The sequence below is a fragment of the Chrysemys picta genome, chromosome 4, assembly GCF_011386835.1.
Source record: "Chrysemys picta bellii isolate R12L10 chromosome 4, ASM1138683v2, whole genome shotgun sequence".
NCBI lineage: Eukaryota > Metazoa > Chordata > Testudines > Emydidae > Chrysemys > Chrysemys picta.
Window position 1 is genome coordinate 135,619,420 of NC_088794.1, and position 24,716 is coordinate 135,644,135.

Below are 24,716 nucleotides of genomic sequence, written 5' to 3' on the forward strand. Positions count from 1 at the left end.
TTTTTTTTAAAAAGGTAGATAGTGGCAGATTTACCTTCCTTATACTGCTCATTTGTATTCCTCTATTGCAGGGGTTCTCAAACTGGGGGTCGGGACCCCTCAGGGGGTCGTGAAGTTATTACATCGGAGGTCACGAGCTGTCAGCCTCCACCCTAAACCCCGCTTTGCCTCCAGTATTTATAATGGTGTTAAATATATTTAAAAGTGTTTTTATTTTATAAGGGGATCGCACTCAGAGGCTTGCTGTGTGAAAGGGGTCACCAGTAAAAAAGTTTGAGAGCCACTGGTCTATCGTGTCCCCTCCACTAAACTAACATTCCTCTCTATCCAATTTCTCTTCCTACGGAGGTCTTTCTATGCTGTTAGAAATTTTCACTGCCCACCTGTGGGCCTCCTTTTTTCTACTGTAAGATTTTTTTTGGGGGGGAGGGGTTTAAGAGAGGATAATTAAAACTGAACATAGTATTTTGGGTGGAAGCATACCATTAAGATATACGATTATTTCAGTATTATTTAAATACATCATATTATTTTTAAAACCACCATTTTATGCTTGAATGTGTTTTTTATTTAGTTCACAGTGACACCTATGTGGGAAGAGTGATTCTTTTATAAGGTAATAACAGATTATACAATCAAAAGAGAACCAAAAATAAGAGAATCCAAGGACAGGTTTGCACTGAAATAAAGTGCAAATTAAAATTGATTTAATTATTTTGGTGCACAGTCTGGGTATACAGCAGACTGAAGAAGCAAGATTTAAAAGGGAGATGAATTAATCCCACAGCTTGAACTTTAAAATTTTGTTTCTTTACTGTGTTTTTTTAGGAAAATAAAGATGAGAACACAAACTTGCCTCTATATCTTTAATAAAAACTCAGAGTTTCCTGTCAATGAAATCAGTTACATTCTGATAATTAACATTCAAAAATTTAAGAAAAGGCAATAGGAGAGAACATAAGTCAACTACAAGTACACGGCAGCAAAATATTTTATTAATAATTAAGGATATAATAAAACAATATTTAACTCTGAATTTAGACCAATGCAGTATAATGCATACAGATAAATTTGGATATACACATTTTAAAGAAGATTTATGTACAATCATTAGTTACAAACTTTTCCATTAAGCACACTTTAAACAAAAAAAAATCCACTAAACTGGAAAGAAGGAGGGAAATGGTCGTGGGTTACCACGAAATCAAGATTGGGATACTTCAAATCAAATTTGCTCATAAATCAATATAATCAGCAAACAAGTATCATGATTTACAACTTTCTCAAAACATAACAAAAAATACATCCATTCATTTATTTTGCTAAGATGCAACAGCACAGCACACACAAAAGCCTTTCCATTCCACTTACTAATAAAATGTAGGCTTTTTGTGAGTTGGTCCTTTTACATCTTGCTGGATAGTTATTTACCAGAAAGCAAGTGTGTTCCCCAGCCATCTTGTATACAAAACAAAGAAATTACATTCTTCAGCACAGAAACTGGATTCTGTAAAATCCATGCACCATACTTTTTTTGGTTTAGCTTATTTAGTTTACGATTCATGCAGAAACTGCTTACAAATACTGCACCAGATAAGGATTTCCACAAATCTTAAATGCTGCACATTTAACTCATGAGCAGAAGACTGTTAAAAATGCAAAAAGCTAAGATCACACAATATGTTGGAACTGGAATCTATTGAGTTAATCATTTTTCAATCCATCTGATGCTTTTGCCTTTTTAAAGAATCAACCTTTCACAAAAGCTGAGATAAGCAAATCTTAAATAGAAAAAAAATATAAACTATCTTATCCACCTTTACAGAAAAAAAATTAGAAATGCTGAAAGCTTCACATGACCTACAGAGGAATATGAATGTTTTGATTTTTTTTAAACAATGGCTGTACATCTAACCATTGAAGAGACCAGACAGTAACAATTATCATAGTAATTAAACTTAAATATAATAAGCATTATCCAACTGTTGTCATGAAAGTTGCAATTGTATATTAGAAGTTATGACTACAATTTAAGTACTTAGCAAAATCTGAAATGACCTTTGTAAACATTAGCAAAATAATTCAGATGTTTAACACCATTAATAATCAATTTGTTTTAGCCAACAGAATAAGAAATGCAAAAGTAGATAGGTTAAACTGTAATTCCAAGCAGATGTGATTTGAAGAAAAAAAAAAAAGGGAAAAAGATGGGTACAGATAAGGGCCCACATGAATTGAAAAAATAGGGAGAAGCATCTGAAGAATACATCTTCAGTATTGGGTTATGACTTACCAACTATATTTAATTTTAAAAAAATCATTTGACAAATAATGTACAAAAGTCAACAGTAGAACAAAAAATCAGTGAATCAGAATAATCATACTTTGAAATTACATAGCTTGTTTCATCCAGAGATTTCAAAGCACTTTATAAAGGTGAGTAACTATTATTATCCCCTTCTTCCAATCTGAGGCGCTGGCTGTCTTGCCCAAGATCACTAAGCAAGTCATTGTGTGGGGAGTTGGGAACAGAACCCAAATTTCCTGAGTCCAAGTCCCACTCTCAAACATCTAGTCACAGCTGACCCCAAATATATCACTTTATTTCATTTGGTACATATTATAGCTGAATTGTAAATAGAAAAATCCAATTGGTAGAGATGACTATAAACGCATCATGCTGCCATTAGACAAACAGTTCCTGTATCTATCTAAGGTGGTGTAACTTTAAGGTGTTGTTAAAAGGCACTTGTCTCTCAAAAAAATATTTTGTTTTCTCTAATTAGTGTATTTAAAATATAAAATATCTGAAATGATTTACACTAGTTAAAATGTTGCAAATAAATAATCCATTACAAAGTAGTAATTTATAAATCTAACATGAAAAGAGCTATATGGGAAAACAGCTATATTTAAACATTTTTGATCCATTATTCCACTTAGTGCAGCATTCTGTATGATACTTCTACAGTAGCACACTTTTGGTATGATTTATATTGGCTACTAAATTCCTATATCCACAAAGGAAGAGGAAAGTGCATGTAGAAATAGAATCAGGTTTATTTAACAAGCTGCAGAACTAACCTAACTGCTTGTGAGCTGAAGAAAGAACATCACACCATAAGCAAGCCTTTTCTGAGTCTTATGTCTGAGATCACATATGACCAGTATGAAATGCGACAAATTATGAACAATTTTGTGACTAACTATATTTACAAGGTTAAATTAGAAGTACCCACTGACTTAAGTCATTTTAAAGTGGTTTCCATTCTCATAGGTTGCTGAGAAGACCCATCAAATCTACATCCAATAACTGAGTTAAAATACATCTAAATGGCAATTAAAGATAATCCAGTGCAGTTTTCAGGGATTTATGGATGGCAGTAAAAAAACCCTCACATTTATCTAATCAATGTATACTATAGTTTTCCTGTCTTTCAAGTCTCATCGCTACCTTCTAATAAGATGACAGCCTGAATTTGAGGGACTCTTTCCTAGATGTCCAGTACAACAAGAAAATGGATACAACCAGTCATTATGTATGTAAATGTTAATTTCCAACATGTATTATAATACAGCTACATTGTAAAACCAAAAAAACACAGTAAGGTGAAATGGATGGAACCAAATCAAACACAGAAATAAATAGCCAACATTTTTTTGTATTTAATTTTTTGATTAGAATAACACATTAGAAGTATGTCCATGCTGCTGTAAAGTTGATGGATCTAATCTTGCATTTGGCCAATAATCTTAAATTCCCAGTCTTCTTTAAATAGTTTTTCCAGTACTGTATTTTAAGGAAATTCCTGCATCTTTGAGAAACGTGCATTCTCTGACTTTTGCATTAGGTTTCTTTAAAAAACAGTTTGACCAAATATTAGACTCTGATACTTATGCAATTCCTCAAGACAGCCATATCTCCCACATAACATGGTGACCAAAATAGAAAAAATGGTGTACTGACAATTGCCATGGCAAGTGGGTGAAAGTGTGGGATAGCTGCCATATAGTCAATCCAACTATTTACACAATCTCCATAACCCGAGTGAATATAAAAACACAACTTTTAATCATGTGCAGCTCATGGGAACTATCAGTCTACATAAAGTGCAAAAAAGAAAGCAATATCTAACATCAGGCCACTGCTTTTCTAGTACTCCCACTCATCTGTTTTCATGTCTAGATAGTAAAGAATATTCTGTGCAAGCTTTACTGCCTGCTTTCTGGCAACTTTAGATCGCTCATCTCCTTGTGGATCAACAGCATCAAGTGCCAGAAGTTGCTTAGTGAGGAGCTCTTCTAGTCTCATGTAGTTCTTATCAGTTCTGTTTCCATCAAAAGAGAGCACTTCCCTCTGAATCTGAGACAAGTGTCCAAGAACACTCCAGACTGCCTTATGGGATTGGTGTTCCACAACAGTTTGTTCACCATACATTTGTCTTTTTTCAAGTGCTTCCTTTAAATCAATATATGTTATAAGAGTTTGCACTTCTATTACTGCTCTTCTCCTGGCTTCTCTGATACACGGGTTCTTTCCTGGACTCACTTCATCCAAGTGGGCAATTAAACCTTGCAGTTCTGCCTTGCATCCCAAGTACAAATCAGAAGCATTTTCTGCTTTGAAAAGTAAAGAATGAACTTCTTTCATTTTTTTGCGGATCTCTTCTATTTTTAGAATGGATTGATTTTGTGCCAAGTCATAAGCATGAGCAGAGTCCGCTTCCTCTTCCAAATCCAGATATTTCTGTAATTTGTTGATCTCTTCCACCACTTCCTTTCTGTAATTTCTTATTTCTGTGTGACCACAAACATCCAAAGCATCCAAATCAGCAATCAGACCTGTAAGCACACAGGATAAATGCCTGCAAGTCTCATTATTATTTACTCCCATTAAGACTGCAATAAGAGTTCCCCTAGCCTTGTTCACATCACACATAACTGAGTTAATTTTTGAGACCGAAGGATGTGCATCACTGGAGAGTGGCAGGGAAGGTTGCTGCTTTATACAGCTTTCTATAATCTCTTGAACTGCGCACACTTTTGTCAGAGCGCGATATCTTGCTTTCCGTAACGAGATTTTTCCTCCAGTTTTCACTTGAGTGAGTCTCAATACAATATCCTGAATACCCTCTTCAAATTCATCAGTTATACAGTTGCCACCTTTATAAAAAGGTGTGATCTCACGTTCCACCAATGATTGAGCTTCCTTATATATGGCCTCTATTTCCAGTCTGTGTGGATGGTTCGCATTCTGCTCCAATTCCTTGAGTAGTCTCTCTGTTTCCTGGGCTGCTCGTTTTCTTGCCTGCTGGATGTCCCCTTTTCCTTCAGTATCTACAGAATCTATTTCAAAAAGCTGTTTAGTCAGAGTCCTCTCCAGTTTCTTGTAATCCCGGTCAGTAGACAGGCCACTGAAAATTACCACCTGCTGTTCAATATCTCTGACTTCTTTCTGTATTTCTTGCAGCCTTTTGATGGAAGGGTGTTGGTTACCCATATCCATTATCTTATATCCTCCAGTTCCAACTGAACTACAAATAAGGCAAGAATAAGAACTATGACTGACAAAATTATATCAGACGCTGACAGACATATTTCATACTACCTTTAACAACTTTTATAAGGCCTCAAGTCACTTTAAAATATTTAATAAACTAATTTGAGCTAAAAAGCTACAGAGACTTTATTTACTGGTGTAAGTTTAAAAAAAAAGGAGTGAACCACAACTTCAAAACATACAATATTTCCCTGTTCTTTGGTGCATATATCTCTAATGCTGTTTGCAAGCTTCTTCCTATTAAATTATCTGCACTAGGGCTGTCAAGCAATTAAAAAAATTAATCACAATTAAAAAAATTAATTGCACTGTTAAACAATAATAGAATCCCATTTATTTAAATTTTTCCATGTTTTCTACATTTTCATATATATTGATTTCAATTATAACAGAATACAAATTGTACAGTCCTCACTTTATATTTTTATTACAAATATTTGCACTGTAAAAAACAAAAGAAACGGTATTTTTCAATTCACCTAACACAAGTACTGTAGTGCAATCTCTTTATCATGAAAGTTGAACTTACAAATGTAGAATTATGTACAAAAAACCCTGCATTCAAAAACAAAATATAAAACTTTAGAGCCTACAAGTCCACTCAGTCCTATTTCTTGTTCAGCCAATCGCTCAGACAAACAAGTGTGTTTACATTTCCAGGAGATAATGCTGCCCGCTTCTTGTTCAGTTTCACCTGAAAGTGAGAACAGGTGTTCACATGGCACTGTTGTAGCTGGGGTCACAAGATATTTACATACCAGATGCGTTAAAGAGTCATATTTCCCTTCACGCTTCAACCATCATTCCAGAGGACGTGTCTATGCCGATGATGGGTTCTGCTCGATAACGATCCAAAGCAGTGTGGACCGACGCATGTTCATTTTCATCATCTGAGTCAGATGCCACCAGCAGAAGGTTGATTTTCTTTTTTGGTAGTTTGGGTTCTGTAGTTTCTGCATCAGAGTGTTGCTCTTTTAAGACTTCTGAAAGCATGCTCCACACCTCATCCCTCTCAGATTTTGAAAGGCACTTCAGATTCTTAAATCTTGGGTCAAGTGCTGTAGCTATCTTTAGAAATCTTACATTGGTACCTTCTTTGCGTTTTGCCAAATCTGCAGTGAAAGTGTTCTTAAAATGACATGTGCTGAGTCATTATCTGAGACTACTATAACATGAAATATATGGCAGAATGCAGGTAAAATAGAGCTGGAGACGTACAATTCTCCCCCAAGGAGTTCAGTCACAAATTTAATTAAGGCATTATTTTTTAACAAGCGTCATCAGCATGGAAGCATGTCCTCTGGAATGGTGGCCAAAGCATGAAGGGGCATACGAATGTTTAGCATATCTGGCACGTAAATACCTTGCAATGCTGGCTACAAAAGTCCCATGCGAACGCCTGTTCTCACTTTCTGGTGACATTGTAAATAAGAAGTGGGCAGCATTATCTTCCGTAAATGTAAACAAACTTGTTTGTCTTAGCAGTTGGCTGAACGAGAAGTAGGACTGAGTGGACTTGTAGACTCTAAAGTTTTGAATTGTTTTGTTTTTGAGTGCAGTTCAGACGTGAAAGTAAGCTGGTACGGGCCGGCACAGTGTACCAGTAAAACAAGTGGCTGCCAGTATCGGCCGGTACACAGCCAACATTAAAGCGCTGCCAGGGAGCGCTTTAAGGACTGTACCGACAGCGCCACTGATGGGGGGCCACCGGGGCCTGGTGATTTAAAAGGGCCTGGGGCTCGCGGCAGCGGCTGGAGCCCCGGGCCCTTTAGATCACCACCAAAGCCCCAGCACTCCCAGCCACCACTGCCAGTGTAGCAGTGGCCAGAGCCCCAGGCCCTTTAAATCGCTGCTGGAACCCGGGGCGGCGTTGGCCAGGCAGCACTGGCTGGGGGAATCTGGCTCCAGCCCTGCCCCTTCTGCCTGAGGCACCTCCCCTTCTGGGGGCCCAGAGCCACCCTCCCCAACCTTGCCTAGGACCCCGTCCACCATGCGTACCAATAAGTCCTTTAAGCTACTTTCACCCCATGCAATTATGTAACAAAAAACCCCAAAAATCTACATTTGTAAGTTGCACTTTCACAATAAAGAAATTGCACTAGAGTATTTGTATGAGGTGAATTGAAAAAATGCTATTTCTTTTATCATTTTAACAATGCAAATATTTGTAATAAAAAATAATATAAAGTAAGCAGTGAACACTTTGTATTCTGTGTTGTATCTGAAATCAATAAATTTGAAAATGTAGAAAACATCCAAAAATATTTAATAATTTTCAATTGGTATGCTATTGTTTAACAGTGCGACTAAAACTGTGATTAATTTTTGAGTTAATCGCATGAGTTAAATGTGATTCATCACCAGCCCTAGTATCAGGTTTCAAAGTAGCAGCCGTGTTAGTCTGTATCCGCAAAAAGAACAGGAGTACTTGTGGCACCTTAGAGGCTAACAAATTTATTTCAGCATAAGCTTTCGTGGGCTACAGCTCACTTCTTCAGATGTATGGAGTGGAACACATAGACAGAAGATATTTATACATACAGAGAACATGAAAAGGTGGAAGTACGCATACCAATTGTAAGAGGCCAATGGATTGGCCTCTTACAATCGAAAGCTTATGCTGAAATAAATGTTAGTCTCTAAGGTGCCACAAGTACTCCAGCCCTAATATGCACTTTTGAATTTACACCGCTAGAAGTCTTTGTTCACTCCCTCAGCTATAACAATTACAAGCAATGCAAAACAAATTGGTTACTTCAGCAATGAAGAAAATTAAGGAGGCAATTTCCAATCCTTAATTTTTTAGTAAGATATACATACATACACACACACCCCTACCTAGTAAATAAATACACCCTTCCCATTCACTTGCATTATTCAGAATAGGGATTATAATCAACCAACATTGTCAACCTTTTACCCACATCTATCAACCCCCAGCAACCCTCACAAGCCTCCTCCACCATCCAGTGCCCTTAACGTGCACCCATCTACCCCTGACAATCTACACCTGTTTCTACACACCCAGAGCCCTTCACCCGCATCCATCTCATCCAGCGCTCTTCACCTGTGCCCATCTAGTCCTGGCACCCCTCTCCTGCCTCATTCAGTATCCTTCACCCCCCACCCCTCCCGGCAGCCCTTCACTAATCACTTTCACTCTTCACTTTTCCTCACTCTTTCCAGCTCATTTGAGGTCCCCCTTCCAGCACCACCTGTCCCCAAGCAGCATCCATTACCATCCCCAGCACTGCGGCCCCTGCAATAAAATAGGAGATGGGGGAGGGGGGTGAGATGGCCCCTAGTCCCCACAGATCGGGATAACCACATGGCGCCTACCCCAGCCAGCAGCCTTGGGGGAAGATAGTCCCCTGGAGCAGGCCCCGATCTCCCCGGAGCCCGGACTCGCTACATCCCTGCAGGAGGGGCCGGGATCCGCCGGGCCGCGCTGCGCCACCCCACCGCCTGCAGGTGGTGACTTCACAATGGGGGCGTCCCGGGGGAACGGAGAGCGAGTGCCGGGGCCCAGAGCCAACTCCCCCTTAGCGGCGTCGGCAGCGAGCGAAAGCCCGGCCCTGGGGCCACAGGTGGCTGAGAGCCCCGCGTGGAGACCCCGCCTCCCTCTCTCCTCAGTCCCCCCGGCAGCCCGGACCCCTTCCCTACCAGCCCCCCACCGCCCCTGCTCTGCTCTGCTCTTCCCCGCGACGTCCGCCCCTCACCCGGCTCAGCAGACGCTGTTCTCCCGCACACGGAACATGGGCCGGCTACAGAATCCCCCGGGCGGGCGCCTCTGTCCCCCCCCTCCCCGCCGGCCTCTCACCTGTGGGCCGCCGGCGGCTGTCAGCAGCCCGCAGGCCAAACGGCGGCTAACCCGAGGACCCCCGTCCCCGCCCTCACTCGGCGGGGGGCGCACGGGGAAGGGAGCGCAGGGCAGCCTGAGCTGCGCAGCCGAGAGACCGAGCGAGACGCTCTAGCCCCGGTTACCGCCGCCCAGAGGCCGGAGCTGCGCCGCCTGCCGCACCGCAGGGAGAAGTTTTGGGCGGCCTTCTCCTTGCGACAAGGCCGTAAAGCCGCCGGCGGCGGGGAGAGGTGCGATGGCAGCAGCGCTTAGAGCGGGCCTGCGCGCGGGCAGCGGGACGCGCCGCTGCTTCTCCGGAGCCGGTGGCGGCGCGGGGCTCCTGGCCGCTGAGAGGGGGCACGAGCCGGCGAGCCGGGTAAACAGGCAGAGGGGGCGCAGGGTGACGGGGAAAGTCTCCGCTGAGAGCCCGGCCCGGCCGGGGTCTGGCCCCTGGTTTTGAGGGAGGGATCCCCCGCCCCGCCGGGGTTGTATTGCTGGCGCGGGGTCCATTAGGCAGAGCGGGGAGCTAGAACTCTCTATCCCTCTCTCCTGGGCAGGGGGACTCCACCCCTGCCTCAGGCTCCAGGCAGGTGGACCGCTGGACCTGCGTGGAGCCTCATTGCCCCATGGTTTTCGGTACAAGATTTGGGGCCCTGCTGGGTGCAGCTGGGCACTGGGAGCCAGGACTCGTGCGCTTTGTTCCCGGGGGCAGTAGGGAATCTGCTAGGGAGACTCTAGCAGCTAGAGGCTGGGAGCCAGGACTCCTGGGTTCTCTTCCTGGCTCAGGTGAGGGAAGGGGTGTGTGTGTGCGTGCAGATTCTGGGGTTATATTTTCCCTGGATTATTATGCTTCCCGTATTCCCAGGGTTTCTCATGACCGGATTTTACTTGCATTTCCTGTTTAATTGTTTGAAGAAGTTCTGTAAAACCATGAATAGTATTTGGACAGTACTTCTCAAGAAATGAAACATTTTCCAAGGGTCACGGCAAGTCTCATAAAATCTCATTAGCCGCTTTTTAATTGTATGTGGTTCTTGATTAGCAAATAAATGAACCTGTTGCTTAGGAAACAGTAAGGTCTGGTGGAACCCAACCAGCAAGTGATTTGGAATCAGACCCTAATAACTACATTATCATACAAGTAGAGGCTAGAGTTTGAGAATCTTTACACAATCCGAATTTCCTCAATATAGCAAAATTAGCGAAGTCCTAAATCAGGGATTGGCAACCTTTGGCACGCTGCCCGTCAGGGAAAGCCGCTGGCAGGCCGGGACGGTTTGTTTACCTGCAGTGTCCGCAGGTTTGGCTGATCGCAGCTCCCACTGGTCGCAGTTCGCCATCCCAGGCCAATGGGGGTTGCGGGAAGCGACGCGGGCTGAAGGATGTGCTGACCACTGCTTCCTGCAGCCCCCATTGGCCTGGGACGGTTTCTGATCCCTGTTCTAAATGTTGATTCCACAAGACCTGGGTTTAGATTTTTTTTTTTTTTTTTTTTTTTTTTTTTTTTTTTTTTAGCACAGTGCAGGTGTTACCTGTTCACTCAGCTCTCTAAATAAAGAACATGAGATTAGGGACCCGATCTTGTAAATATTTATACATGCACTTAACTTTATGCACTGTGCGTAGTCCCATTGCAATCAGTGAGAGTACTCCTGCAGTGTGAACCACATACGGGCACTAGTTTACCTGCCTACGAGATACAACTAAGATTAATTATAAATGGAGAAATAAGAATGTGGTGTTGTTTAATAACTTTGTCCCTTTTAAAGCTTAACTTTAAAAATGCTGGTAGCATACAATAATTTATATTTCTATAGTGCCTTGCCTTTCATCTGAGAGTGCTTTACATACTTCAGAATGCTTCTCTGACAAATATCACCCTTTTTTTGTAGATTGGGAAACTGTGGTACAGAGAAGGTAGGTTACTTGTCCAAAATCAAAAAGTGAGTCATTAACAGAGTATGGTAGTAGTCCAGAGTTCTCCCTACTCCGCCCTCAACAAACCACTGGTTAGTACCTCCTTTGTGCACTCTTACAAGCATACACAAGCAAAGAATAAACTGCAAGGAAAACTGCAAATGAAAATATATACGAGACTCATCCTGTACCTAACAGTCTCCTATGCTACCATCAAATATATTAACAAGACAGAATGTCCATGACATGAAGAAATGAAAGTGTGATCTAAGGGTTTCTGTAGTCTGTGTCTTTGATTGTAACCCAAAGTCACTTGTGCCTCTCTGACAGATTGATAAACATATCATAAAAGTGAATTACTGATGTAAACTTAAATCAAGCTAACCTGAACTCTCAAAACTTTTTTGTTTTCATTCTTGTGTTTTAAGATTCGACTCAACTGTGTGAGACATTTTATTATACTTTTCTAAGAAACACTATGCAAATTTTTTTTTAAATGTAATTTTTTTTAGGGTTCAAGCTTCTGCCCTCCAGCACATTCTTGCAATGATTGGATTGGTCCTCCTGACAGACAGTCAAACCTCCGACCAATAGTATTTCATATTCCTAAAAATGAATCGCCACTGGGACGAAGACTTAGGGAATTTAGACAGGAAACTCAAGTTTGGAACCAACAATTCTGGGCAAGCCAAAATGTGTCTTTCAGAAAGGTGAGCATGTAGATGAGGTACTAAGCCACTTGGTGGTGCTGAGTTTCCTTAAGAATTTGCGGCATTAGCAGCTGATAGAAAACATGATTCTGTTTTGGCTAGATGAAAGATTTTTCACAATTTGCATTGTATAGTGATATTGAACCATGATCATTTTGTATTGTATAGCTGTTCAGAATAGTTGAGAGCACTACAACTAATTATTTTACCTTTATAAACTATTACTAAATGGTGTGGTCTTGCAATTATTTATCCCTTGCTTTAAACTGATTTTATAGTCGATTAATATAATAGTAGAGTCTTTTTGCCATTAAATAAGCTTATCAATACTGAGGAGTGCATATAAAGATGAGCTGCAAAGCTAAAAAGTGTGTGTACTTTACTGTTGCTTGAGGATGTATAAAGAGATTCTCCAAACTTTTTGCTGCTTGTTTTTTACATTAGAAATATACGGTTGTGACTATCGTCTTTTCTGGAGGATCTGGAATGTGAGATTAAAGCTCGTTACTGAAAACTAAGCTATTGTTCTAACTCCAATGGCATAGATGCAATCACTGAGGGGAAAATGAGGGACATAGCTCCCCTCACCAACTTTACTGTCCTGTTGATGTGTTTTTTAAATAATGGCTACAAGCAGTACATTTCACTCTTGGTCCCTCAATTTTTTTTTTTCTTACGTGGGAAGAATAGGTTGAATTCTAGGTTTGGAGAGGACCAACTCATCTATTCACCTCTAGCTGTGATGAAAACGGTTTCTGGTTTTTTGTTTTTGTTTTTAAGATAGTTTAAAAAAAATTCTAAAAAAAATAGCAACCAATTTTTAAAATTCTATTAAGTAACTATGAATTTATTTTAAAAGGCTTAAGATCTTTCTGTGAATTCAACCATAATAGGCATAAGGCAGGAAGACCTCAAAAGGTGATATGTTGCCTTATTTAAAACTTACAATATAAGGTCCTGATCCTGAAAACAGGTAAGCATATACATACCTTTACTCACATGAGTAGTGCCATTTACTTCAGTAGGACTGTTTGCATGAATAAAATTATGCACATTCTTAAGAGTTTACAGAATTGGGTCTAAATGATTGTTTCCTGAAGAGGATCCAGTTAACTGATTATTGGTAGCTATTATCTGGTGTATAAATATTGCTCAGATTCTTGAAACTATTGATCAGTAAGATAGCAGACTTCAAGAATTAAATACATTTAATTATAATGTTAAATGTGTTTTAGGAAAAAGAAGAATTCGTTTACTCAAGACTGAAGGCTAAAGGTCTGGAAATGAAAGATGAAACAGGTCAGTGAGATCATTGTTTGTAAATTTTTAAATGCTTTCTGAAAGGGAGGGTTCTGGTTAATTTTAGGTTTTCACCAGATAGTTTAAACTCTCCTTAAAAAAAACTTAAGAGCAAATCCTGCCTCTGCCTCCATGGCTGCAGAGCATCACTTGGCAGTACTGCCAATGCAGTTCTGTGGCCCAACAAGGCCGGGTTGGTCAAGGTTTGAAAGGCTGTGCAGGTGTGTGGTAGACCATTCATCTCTACAGTAGCTCTTTGCATAATGGTGCTTGTGGGTCACACACACACATTCTGTAGCAGAGCAAGATTTCCTGAGTCCTCAGTTCAGTGTATTAATCACAAGAACAACCTTGATGTATTTATGTTGAAATTTATTTTCAGGTCAAAAGGTAACATTGAATGCAGAAGAAATGGCAGATTTTTACAAGGACTTTTTAAGTAAAAATTTTAAAAAGCACATGTGTTATAACAGGTAGGTGTGTGCTCTTCCTGTTGGGTAATACACATAATTAATCTAAGTTAAAGGAACATCAACTTAGATCGCTTTTCTGTCTGAAACTTTTTGCCTGCTGTTGTTAGAAGTAGTACCTAAGGTTGTTTGAAAGAGATTAGGAGAAAAATACATCTTTCCCTTAAATTTTGTTTACTTTGCATGTGACAGAACTTCATGTATAGTCACTTTGAGAATTTCCACTATTTATAGTTAGATCCAGCTCCCCTGGAAATTAATCAGACTCTCCATGGACTTAGATGGGAGCTGAATCCGCCCTCAGTCAGTCAGTTTCCCTTTTTATTATACGGTGTCTTTCACACAGCTACGGGAGAAAAAATTGCAATTGGAAATGTGATTGTAAAACAACTTAACTTTTGAAAAATTGAGTAGACCTCTAGTTGACTGTGTCCCTTTTAAACATTGAATTAGGCAGTGACAATGTGTGAATGTTTTTGCATTCAATAGAAAAATTTGCCATGTAAACTAAATAATATTTAGCATTTGTACTTATTCTTGTTTATTTTTTACCTATAAGCTTACCAAACTGAAATTGATTAGTTTTGCTTTGTAGGGTGAGGTACTTGAAGTTGTATGGGTTTTTCTTTGCTGTATGTGAACCCAATCTAAGATCACTCCTGAGAGAGATCCTTAGCATCTTTATTCTTGCATGCAGCATCTTTCTCCTTTGTTGTGTTGAACGGTATTGGACCCAAAAGAGTTAAGGTGCTACTAGAAGTAGTGTTTTTCTGCTACAATATTCTGATCTTTAATATTACATATTTACTATGAATTATAGTTTGAAGTTATATGTACAGTAACTTTGTACTTTTACCATAAGAACCATTTAAAAAAAATCCTTAATGTTTATTAACTACAGAAAAACACACAGCAATAGCCTTAAAACACTGACACTCAAAAATGCTGTGGTTATTTATTTTGAATAACAAGATGGTTGCATCTGTAGCAAATGTATTGCCTGGTGCTTGGGAACGCAGACAGTGCTACTCCCTGAATTGGCCATCAGAAGGCTCACTGTAGTGAACTGTGACTAATATTCCACCTATCAGGTAAGAGTTCAGAAATCTCTTCCTGAATGTAGTCCTTGTTGCTATGCTGTGATCCGCTCAGCTGGCTATAATTACATCATTTTAATTATACAGTGTACTTGTACAGCCCAGAAGATAGCAGTGCTTATTGTAGGCATTCTGATTTCTGAGGGCCTAGCTTATAGAATCTGTTATTCATGCGTTCAATTGTACACTCTCTGAGCATTGCCAGTTGGACTGGGAGTTGTGGCTGCAGTAGAGCTGAAATTTGAAAATTCATCATGCTTTTTAGTGTATTTTAAAAATTAACTGATACTATGACTGCATTGGCTCCAGGAATATGCATTTAGGAATATTTATACTGAAAACACTATCTAGTTTTGAAAACTGGAGTAAAAGTGTAAGCAAAGGAAATAAACAGGAAATGAGATCGTAGCATATATAAAATTCTCATTGTGGAAGTAAAGGGGAAAGAGAGACAATTACAATATTATTAGTGTGACCTGTTGATTTACATGCATTTTAAGAGAGATGTTGGGTTTTATCTTTGTTACATTTTATGTGTAGTTTGCTACTAATTAAGGCCTGATCCAGGGTCAGGCCTTTATTGTGCCAGGCCCCTACATAAAAGCTTTCCCATAGAGCTCTGCCAGTTGATCTTGATCAGTAACATCACTACTATTCCAGCGCTAAGCCTGTTTTGACCAGATCCTGCTAATTGTGCAGTGTTTTGTGAAATAGACAGATGCCCACTGGGAATTAGAAAGAGATGACAAAACATCCTTACCCTTCTCACAAATGAAAGTATTTGAAATCAGTTATCAAGAGGTGAAAGACTAGTGCAGACTGTTTTACCTAGATCCTGAATTATTTCTTAAAGGCATGCCTCCTTCCCCCCCCCCCCCCCCCAAAAAAGTAAAAATAAATATCATTTTAAAGAACATGAACTTTGCAAAGCAGAATACTGGCTGAATAAAATATATATTGACTTATAAACCTAGCATTTGTCATAATGGATCAGATAATTTGATCTTTCAAGACTGACTTCTTTCTGCCTTTGGCAGTGATCAACTCTGCCCATCTAAATGCATGCATATACACATACACCTGGCTAATAGTACAGCGCTATATAAGAAGGAAAATTCTCTCTGAATGCTTGATGATCAACTTTCCCTCTGAACTATGAGGCTTGATAACCCTTATCTTAGCTTGTATAAGTTCAAATGTAATTGGTATAATTGGCCATAAAACTATTCAACCCCTCTTTAACTCTAGTAGCGTATTAAACTGAGTGCCTGCAGCCATGCATTCCATAGACTGATTACACAATGTGTGACTTCTTTTTAACCATGTACTTAATAGTAGTACTTACAAATTTTCATAGGCAAATTAGCCCTAATTAGATGGGAATCAATGCTGTGAGGAAAGAAAAGGTAGGTCATAACTGAATTGTCATGTGTCAGTGCCTCTAGGATAGCTAATGCAATTATTTACCTCTTTCTCCCCCCCTCCTCTGTTTTTTCTTCTTGTACTGATTGTTTTTCTGGTGCTGGAATCTAGAGAATGGTACAAACGTAATTTTACTATCACGTTCCTCATGGGACAAGTGGCCTTTGAGAGGGCATGGAGGAGGCTTGGCTGGAAAAAGACAAAAGTTGGAAATTAACGCTCACCATGTCGTATAGAATACAACAACACCGTAAAGACTGGACTGACACACTGTCTGTGGTCACATTCAGGCTCTAGTTGCTGTAGCAGTAATTCACTGTTTACTTTGTATACCGGGCCACATGAATGAAAATAGCTGCTGATCTTGACTTCGCATTACCATGTTACACTGGAACATTCAAAAGTATGCCCAACCAAAAGCTATATTGGCAATTTACCAACAGCCGAAGGGCTGCACATAATTTACACACAATGGAACAGATTGCAGCCACCCTCGTCATTAAGCTGGCAGTGCAGCCCATAGAGACGATATGATCCAACGTACCATGATTCATCTTGTTCCACATCCTGTAGTCTCCATGGGCCATATCAGTATATAAAAGATGGAAGTGGCCATGGTCTGCACTGGCTACATGAGCTACAATTTTCCCACCCTGGTATAATCATCGTAGAGGTAAGTGCAGTTTGTGATTGTACATTGATTAAATTTAACTTAGATTTTTAAACACATTCTTATTTAGAGTGATTAGAATCCCCTTTTTAAAGTAACACTTAAAATATTATGTAGATTTAATACCCTTATAAATGACCAAAACAACTGAATCTTCTTCATTGATTTATTCTTGTGAAAACAAACTTGTTGACTAAGTGATGTCTCAGTTGTAAGAGCTCAGATGAATAAATTTAAGGTTTTTTAGTTTTAAAGCAAATAAAATGTAAACATTGTCAGTCATTTAGCAACTATGATAGAAAGGGAGTTGAATACAGAGGGTGAAAAGTGCTAGTAAATGCCAATTCATGCCTGTTAATTACCCTCAAAACACTTGCTGCTCTCACCAGGTTCCTTAAGCACCCAAAAGTCCTGCTAGCATCAGAGGGCTTTGGGTGCTCAAGAAATGCCATCTCATTGGTCAGGTGTGCTATTTAAACTAATTCTTGCAATTTTATTGTACCATTTATGTATTATTTAAAAGAAGTGACCTTGCACTGTGGGTGTTTCCTGCCCATTAATGAAGTTGAACAGATGTGTTGTTTGCTTTGGTACCTGATAAGTGGATTCTGCTGAATGGAATGTGTATGGACAAATGTGAATGTTTGAATTCCAGGGGTGATATTTTTGATACAATGGTAAAGAGCAGTAGAACTGCAAATATTTGGTGGAAAATAATGTATGCTTCATTCTTGGATTTGAAAAATTCACAGCAAATATATGAAGTTCTTGGGGCTAGACAAACCTGTTACCATTCTCTCACACTTCCAAGTGGTCCCCAGTGGTAGACACTATCTCCTCCCAGTTGTTTGGAGCTTGATCACATGGCCACTGCATGCTTGACCGATTGCTTGGCATCAGCAAGGGTAGCAATCCTCATCAGGTGGTCCATATCTCTATTAAAATAATCAGATCCAAATATACAGACAAAATATATTTCCTCAAAACTCTAGGTGGGAATGGGCACCAACACAATATTTCCTCCACATGCACATGTGTGTACACACCCTCCAGCCCTGCAAAAGTTATTTTGTGAAAACAGCACATTTGGAGTTCTGCAGGTTTAGGGGATGGGTCTGGGGGATGAGAGGGAATGGCCAAAGGACATCTCTGAGCATCATCTGCTAGCATTTGTTTTCATGCTGTCATACCCCCTCAAAGGAGGTGTATAGGCCAAGGCTTAATATTTCAGCCCTCTAGAGATGTTTTGAGATCCACAAAATAATCTTGCAGTACTCAGGGCATCCATGAATTTGGAAGGTCAAAGTCCATGCAAGTAAATTATTAAACATGCAGTTTATTTCTTTCTGTAAAGATTTTTCACATAAATCCCATGTGTGGTTCCTGCATTGACCCACTAATGGCCCCATAATCTGGTCTACTTATGTCAGGGCACCCACATAATGACTTATGGGGTTAATGGTCTGTTGGCTAAATGATCTGTTAATTTTCAAGTTGTGGTTATGAGCCCTGATGCAACATGTTTCAGTAATATTGTGATCGGACTTACAAAATTTTCTCTTATGGATTTATGTAAATCTAAATACCCAGGTGAACTCTCCTGCTTTGGGTTCTGTTTTTTTTTTTTTTTATTTTTTTTTTTTTTTATTTCTATCAACACAAAACCTGTATCAACCTGTTTTGCTCATTCTCTTTGCTCTCTCTATCTTGTAATACCAATGTAATACTGCTATGTTTCCTTGGACATAATGGTTATGAAAGTTGCATATTACATAGTAGTTTAAGCTTGGAACTGTCCCTGCTGTATATTTGTTTGTTTGAAATGTCTTATCCTTTTCAGAATATTATCTTGAAATAAACCATTAAACATGTTATGTGTAATACTCCAAGTCTTTTCATGAACTCATAGTTGCAGTATATTTTTCTACAATCCAGGTTTGGGTGGCCTTTACATGTTGTTGAATTTCAAAGAACCCAGTCCTGAAAAAACAAGCACAGTCCCCATAAAAGAAGTTTGTTCACATTTAGCAGAGCGGGGGAATCAACACTCGGGTTCAAAATCAAAATACAACCTGGTAGAGGAGTACTTTAGAGTATCAGCCACAGCCTACCCTTTCCCCTCCTAAACTGGGACATATATAGATTTGGACTGTGCATGAATCTGCTGGCCTCTCGGCTGATCTGTCCATATTTACCCCTCTCCTTTGCTTTATGGAGAAATGTCAGCCAACTGCAATAAGGAGCTATATGGGATATCTATAATTTTGGGGCCCAGCATTACTACTGCATTGGCCCTTAAGGCATCCATGTAGTGGGATTAGGATTGAGTCCAACTTGTCCAAGATACTTACAAGGCAAAGTTTTTCCAGCTGTACTTCAGCTTGTCCATTGATCTCTTGCTCAGCAGTAGTTGGTATGTTAGATGTACTGTCCATACTGGGTGGGGAGGGAGACACCACTTGTGGGATTTCTTGACTTCAACAGGACTGCTTTCATGCATGCTTAAAGTTAAGCTTGTGTAAGTGTTTTCAAGATTGGTGCCTTAGACATTTCATCTTTCCCTGTTCCATCACTGTTGGTTTGATCAGCTGAGATGCTTTTGCTTAGTCCTTTCTGAGAGTGGAAAACAAAGGTCAGTATTTTCAAAAGTGGCTGCTGATTTTGAGTGCCTTAAGTTTTAGGGCTCACAACCTGAAACACTTTGATACTCTCCGCCTTTGAAAGGCGGAATCTGCTGTTCTCTGTGACTAAAGTGGAGCTGCCAGCTGTGCAGCACTTCTGAAAATCAGGCCCAGTCTGTCTCAAGTGAAGCATTTGAAAATGCTCCCAGTCACATTCAGTGACAAGGGTCCACTTTTAGAACTCTCTCTCTGGCTCACCAGAGCCTGATCTTACTGAGCTTTTTTTTTTTTTTTAAATGATGGACACCGTTAAGAAGTAGGTGATTGGAAACTGAAGTCCCATTCCTGCAATGAGCTCCACATGGGCAGCCCCCATACACAGATGTGCAACTCCATTTCCTTCAGTAAGGTTCTGCTGGGGTGGAGAGATGTATATATGGATCTCATAGCAAACAGCATAAGGCCTCAATCCTGCAAAGTGCAAGATATTAATTCAGAATATCCAAAAAAGCTACCATGAAAAGATGCTAAAAATAATGCCTGTAAAATTTGCTCATTACCAAAACCACATTAATTTATGGAGATAGTGTTGTGAGCAGCCAGAGGCCATATCATTTTGACAGCACTATTATAGCAACCGAAGCTGGTGGAAAGATCAAAGAGTAAGTTCTCTGTGCACCAGCTCTCCCTATGAGGGGAGGAAAAAATGCAGAGGAGCTATTTTACCAACTAAGTATTAAATTAATCCTATCAAAAAGAAATAGAATACATTTTCATATTTCACATAGCATCATCATGTACTGTTTAATCTGTCTCTCCTTTGCAAGGATCTAATATAGCAACATTTTGGTGATATTCAAATAGTTAACCATTTCCCAACAATCACCTAAATTATTATGTTCCAACAGTCTTAGTGTTTCCTGCTATTTGCTACACTTCTCTAGAGAGGCATATATTTCAGTAGAATAGAAGAGGAGGATGCATCATAAAGGAATGAGAAGGGAGATTAAAGGCTCCTTTGAAGGGCTTGCTGTGATTATAGCTCCCTTGTGATTAATAGAGAAGATTAATAAATCTCAAAATAATTTTATCCAAGGAAAGCTTGAAATAAAACTCCCCAGAAATCTAGTAGGAGAATGTCAGCTCCTATTGTGATATTTTCTAAGTTTCTCTGAAAATTAAGTGCCCCACCAAAAAAAATCACTAGCTCAAAAGTCAGAGTTGTCATTTTGTAAGCTAGCACCTTTGGCTCATATGTTTCATAAACTTGTCATTTTAGGAGGGACTGTACGTCAGCCAGTTTTCAGCTTCACAGGTCCATTACTAAGCAACAAAGAGTGTCCCTTAGGACAACCAGACTTAGCCTAAATGAGGATTTCTTTTGCTGTTTACCAGGAGCTTCACCACCACATTTTTGCATAAAACCAGGTAAATTGAAACTTAACTGCAAGATGGAATATTGGATGCTGGGAGCTGTGGTCTATATCTCTACAGTAAAGATACCAATACCTGTGGGCCACTGTAATCTACTAGTTCTCCAAGAGTGGTCCTGAGCTCTAGGAACCCAAAGGAGTTCTCAGAACAGAAATAAATCTTAGTTTTCCATATTTGTTTTTAAATTATTTTCTTATACAGTCTGTTGAATTTTAAATATAATACACTTAAGACAGCAATTCATAAGAGTTATTTATGCAAGTCCAATGACCTCTTTGTACCTCAATTTTATGTATATTAATAGAGTTAATTCTCCCAAGTATTGTGTGGCTTAGCTGATTGACATACTCAAAGGGGAGATGCTGTAGAAGTGTAAACAGTACTATTGGCTAGAAATAGTGAAGGTAAACAGAATAATTTCTCTAAATATGATTTATTAGTGTTTAAATATTTCAGTGCACTAGCAGCCCTGATGAGAATCCAGGCCCCATCTTACTACAAGCTGTACATATACATATTAAGATATGGTCTCTTCCCCAAACAGCATACAATCAGATTTGCCTTACTAGATCAGAACATAGGTCCATTTAGTGCAGTATTCTGCCTCTCTGGATATAGGAAATGTACCCTGATCTTCTGTGAGAGAGACACAGGTGCTCTTCCTCAGATCTAGCCAACTTGTGTTCAGCATAGGGCCCTGGATGGAAAGGAGACAGCAAGGGAGTGGTGGTATGCCATTTTTGCACTCCCTGATCTCTAGGATAAATTAGAGAAACCCTGAGGGCTACTGTTCAAAGAACCAATATGCCACCCAGGGATCACTGGAGCGCAGCAGTGCTCTGTCCATGCCCCCTTCCTCCAGAGAGCTAAGGGGCTAGGGATGGCTGGGAGGAGGAAGTAGCATAGAATTGGCTGTATGTCACCTGGGGATTTCTCTATGCCAGGAAAATCCTCAGATGCCTGGCGAAGGAGCTTTACAGATCATGTGTGTCACCGAAATGTAGGCATAACTAGACCTAAAACAGACCTCATTTCTCGGTGGGCATGACTGGGAAGGTGAATGGAAGATTAAGTGTAAATAAGGGTGTAACGCATTAGGCTAGAGTCAGTCTAGCTGAAATAGGCAGGAACATGCTGATACTAGGGACAATGGACAAGATAAACCTGAAATGTAGAGATCAAGTGATACATGGATAAAGAATGCTGTAAAGTAACTGGTTCTTGGAAAGTAACCAAGCCAATCATGAAACCATATGATGCAATGTATATCCAGGAATGCAGGTTCTAGTAAAGATGTATATAAGGAAAAAATCTGCTGTGTAACCTTGGATTTGCACTGTACCCTGCATCAATCCTCTGCATTTGAGCCTGGCCTGCTTGTTCATAGTGTTGCTGTATGCCAGATAAAAGTACCTGAGTAACAAATTCCAGAATCAAACTGAGGGGAAGAAGGACTTGGGGATCCCAACATACAGCAGCACAAAGGGGATGTGTCACAAAACTGTCACTATGGCATTTAATAATCTAATATTCCAGTATTTATAAAAGGGACTAAAGAACAATCAATTTCAAACCCAATAAATAGATCATACATGTTATGTCATAAGAAAGGATGTTTATTAAATAAGCAGCAATAAAAATGCCATCTGTTTAAACAGTCTTCCACACTGAGGGGCAAATCCTGCATTGTGGAACAATGAGAATTTACACCATCTGAAGCTTTGTCTCTGAGATTTGTATTTTTCTGTTAAAGTCTTTGAAGTATACTGTCAGAGATGGAAAAATTAGGATTATTAATTGTAGCTCATTGTTAAAGCACTTGGTTGAAAAGCTTTAAATCTGCTGTTGAGTTAAAGGCCTCTCCCTGAACAATTTGTCACATGACGATCATTATGTAATGCACATTGTCCATTTTAAAATCTTCTAAGAAAATCTTTTCTTAGTTACTGTTCTAGAATATCTGAATAATTTAATTGTCTGATTTGTGTGTGTGCATATATCAAAAAGCACATGCTTTGGGGCCCCACAACATTAAAAGGCAAAGTCCATGAAATGAATTCTAAACTTCAAAATAGATTAATTAGCTTGGTAGCTGTCTAACTTGAATACAATTAGGGATCACAATTTTAGGATTGCTAGTCACAAGATGGAGGGCATGATACAATGTAAAATTTTCTCTGGAGAGCTAAAGGCAAGACCATATTGTGCATTGTTCACACCGATAACTGTTGATGCTACCAATATTTATGTAAGAAACTGTTTCAACTGTCCATACTATCTGGGAGCGAAGAAAGGATGAAGGGGAGCAAAGCTCCAAAGGATATTTAAGGAATGAGGCAGGCACCTCTCCCCAGTATTAAGCAAAATCATATCCACCCTTAACACCAACCCTTGGAAAGCTTCCAATTTGCTAAGGCATAAAATTATAACCAGAAAACCAGAACAAAATGCCAAATTGACTATGATATGAGGGGCTTGGGTGACCTAGCTGCAACTAGGCACAAATGTGGGTTCCACACCAGGGGAGAAGTCAAAAGAAAACACCTCACCCAACTTCAAGTTTTGTCATAGGATGTTTTAGAGCAGCTTGAATTGAGGAAAGCTTTTACAAATTAGTTCCTCAGTTGCCATGCTCCAATACTCCCCTATGCTTAGTTCATCTGTCTCCCTCATTTTAGGATTCTGTAGCTTGTATGGATTACACCAACCTGGAGTAACTCTCCTAGGGGTCGACGACACCCAGTACTCCAGCTAGCTGAGTTGTTTGTTTTAATTACATTTCCAGCAGTGAGAGAGCTTTTCTCCTTCCCCAATGATTTGTCTGCTACAGCTACAGGAAGGGCTGGGAGCATCTGTCAGATTTCAAAAGACTCACTGAGCATGCTCAATAATTCCCCCAAAATTATTGCTATAAATGTGGTTGATGTTTGTATATGGCAGTTGGGCTGGCAGGAATCAAAGACTCTGCCCCTGGGAGAGGCTGGGTGTAGAATAGCCATCAGATAAAGGGTATTAGCCTTTTTAGCACAGGAAGTTTTCTCTTGAAGCCCGGGAGATTTTGCATTGTTTCTGTAAAACCAGCAGTCACAGAGGATTATTGTTTGCCGGCTTGAGCCCATAATAATCACAGTCATTACCCAACAGCTAGTCAGCACCCTGCACTTCATTTAACATATAATTAACAATTACATTCTAATTTTTAGTTCCATTATACACTTCTGTGGAAATTAGAACAGCAACTGCACTTATTTACAGCATGAACTTCTTAATAAAAGCCCCATATATTACATTTCAAAAACAAAAAAGAAGGTAAATCAAATGAAATAGTAGTGCCCAGAACACTGAATTCTAATCCTGGATTAGCTCATGGTCCCAATTTAGAGAAGGAAAAGGGGAAAAAAAAGTGTTATCCTTTATGGCTGTAAATGCATATGTTCCTCCATCAGTGATGAATTACAAACCTCGCAGTCACATTTTCACAATTACATTGTAAAACACAATTGGGGGGGGGGGGGGATGGATGTTAAATTGCTGCACACAAAGGGGTCCTTTGTTGGGTAGATTTGTGGTCAATGTTATACAGTAATGAAGGTGAGAAACCATTATTCTTCAGCCTGGTTTTTGAACCATGAGAGTTTTCAGACATATGGTAATGGTATACTTTTTGTGGCCCTGCAG

The 24,716-nt window shown here is 39.7% G+C and overlaps 2 protein-coding genes across 10 annotated transcripts; one reads left to right on the forward strand and one right to left on the reverse strand.

Moving 5' to 3' along the window:
- Positions 1 to 852: 852 nt before the first annotated feature.
- BAG5 (BAG cochaperone 5) lies at positions 853 to 9,562 on the reverse strand. 7 transcript variants are annotated; one of them, XM_005285823.5, is made up of 2 exons: positions 9,381 to 9,562; positions 853 to 5,534 (listed from the first exon to the last, which is right to left on the reverse strand). In XM_005285823.5, the coding sequence occupies exon 2, from the start codon at positions 5,504 to 5,506 to the stop codon at positions 4,154 to 4,156; it is 1,353 nt and encodes a 450-aa protein (XP_005285880.1). In that variant the 5' UTR covers positions 5,507 to 5,534; positions 9,381 to 9,562; the 3' UTR covers positions 853 to 4,153. The 7 variants fall into 7 exon arrangements, with proteins under 7 accessions (XP_005285880.1, XP_005285883.1, XP_005285884.1 ...); XM_005285826.5 differs by having other exon boundaries at positions 853 to 5,529; positions 9,381 to 9,559; XM_005285827.4 differs by having other exon boundaries at positions 853 to 5,529; positions 8,900 to 9,527.
- Positions 9,481 to 18,854, forward strand: LOC112059502 (cytochrome c oxidase assembly factor 8). Of its 3 annotated transcripts, XR_006176368.2 has the most exons (6): positions 9,554 to 9,774; positions 11,828 to 12,025; positions 13,261 to 13,324; positions 13,707 to 13,797; positions 14,767 to 14,885; positions 16,425 to 18,854. XR_006176368.2 is itself a non-coding variant. In XM_024105149.3 (5 exons), the coding sequence occupies exons 1-5, from the start codon at positions 9,655 to 9,657 to the stop codon at positions 16,528 to 16,530; spliced, it is 579 nt and encodes a 192-aa protein (XP_023960917.2). In that variant the 5' UTR covers positions 9,481 to 9,654; the 3' UTR covers positions 16,531 to 18,854. The 3 variants fall into 3 exon arrangements, 2 of the variants coding, with proteins under 2 accessions (XP_023960917.2, XP_042714173.2); XM_024105149.3 differs by lacking the exon at positions 14,767 to 14,885 and having other exon boundaries at positions 9,481 to 9,774; XM_042858239.2 differs by lacking the exons at positions 13,707 to 13,797; positions 14,767 to 14,885 and having other exon boundaries at positions 9,549 to 9,774.
- Positions 18,855 to 24,716: the final 5,862 nt, after the last annotated feature.

Excerpts from the sequence above, each read along its gene's own strand:
- BAG5 (XM_005285823.5), bottom strand. The coding sequence starts at position 5,506 with ATGGATATGGGTAACCAACACCCTTCCATCAAAAGGCTGCAAGAAATA.
- LOC112059502 (XM_024105149.3), top strand. The coding sequence starts at position 9,655 with ATGGCAGCAGCGCTTAGAGCGGGCCTGCGCGCGGGCAGCGGGACGCGC. Across the intron at positions 12,026-13,260 it reads AAAATGTGTCTTTCAGAAAG|GAAAAAGAAGAATTCGTTTA; the intron begins GTGAGCATGTAG and ends AATGTGTTTTAG. Across the intron at positions 13,798-16,424 it reads AAGCACATGTGTTATAACAG|AGAATGGTACAAACGTAATT; the intron begins GTAGGTGTGTGC and ends GCTGGAATCTAG.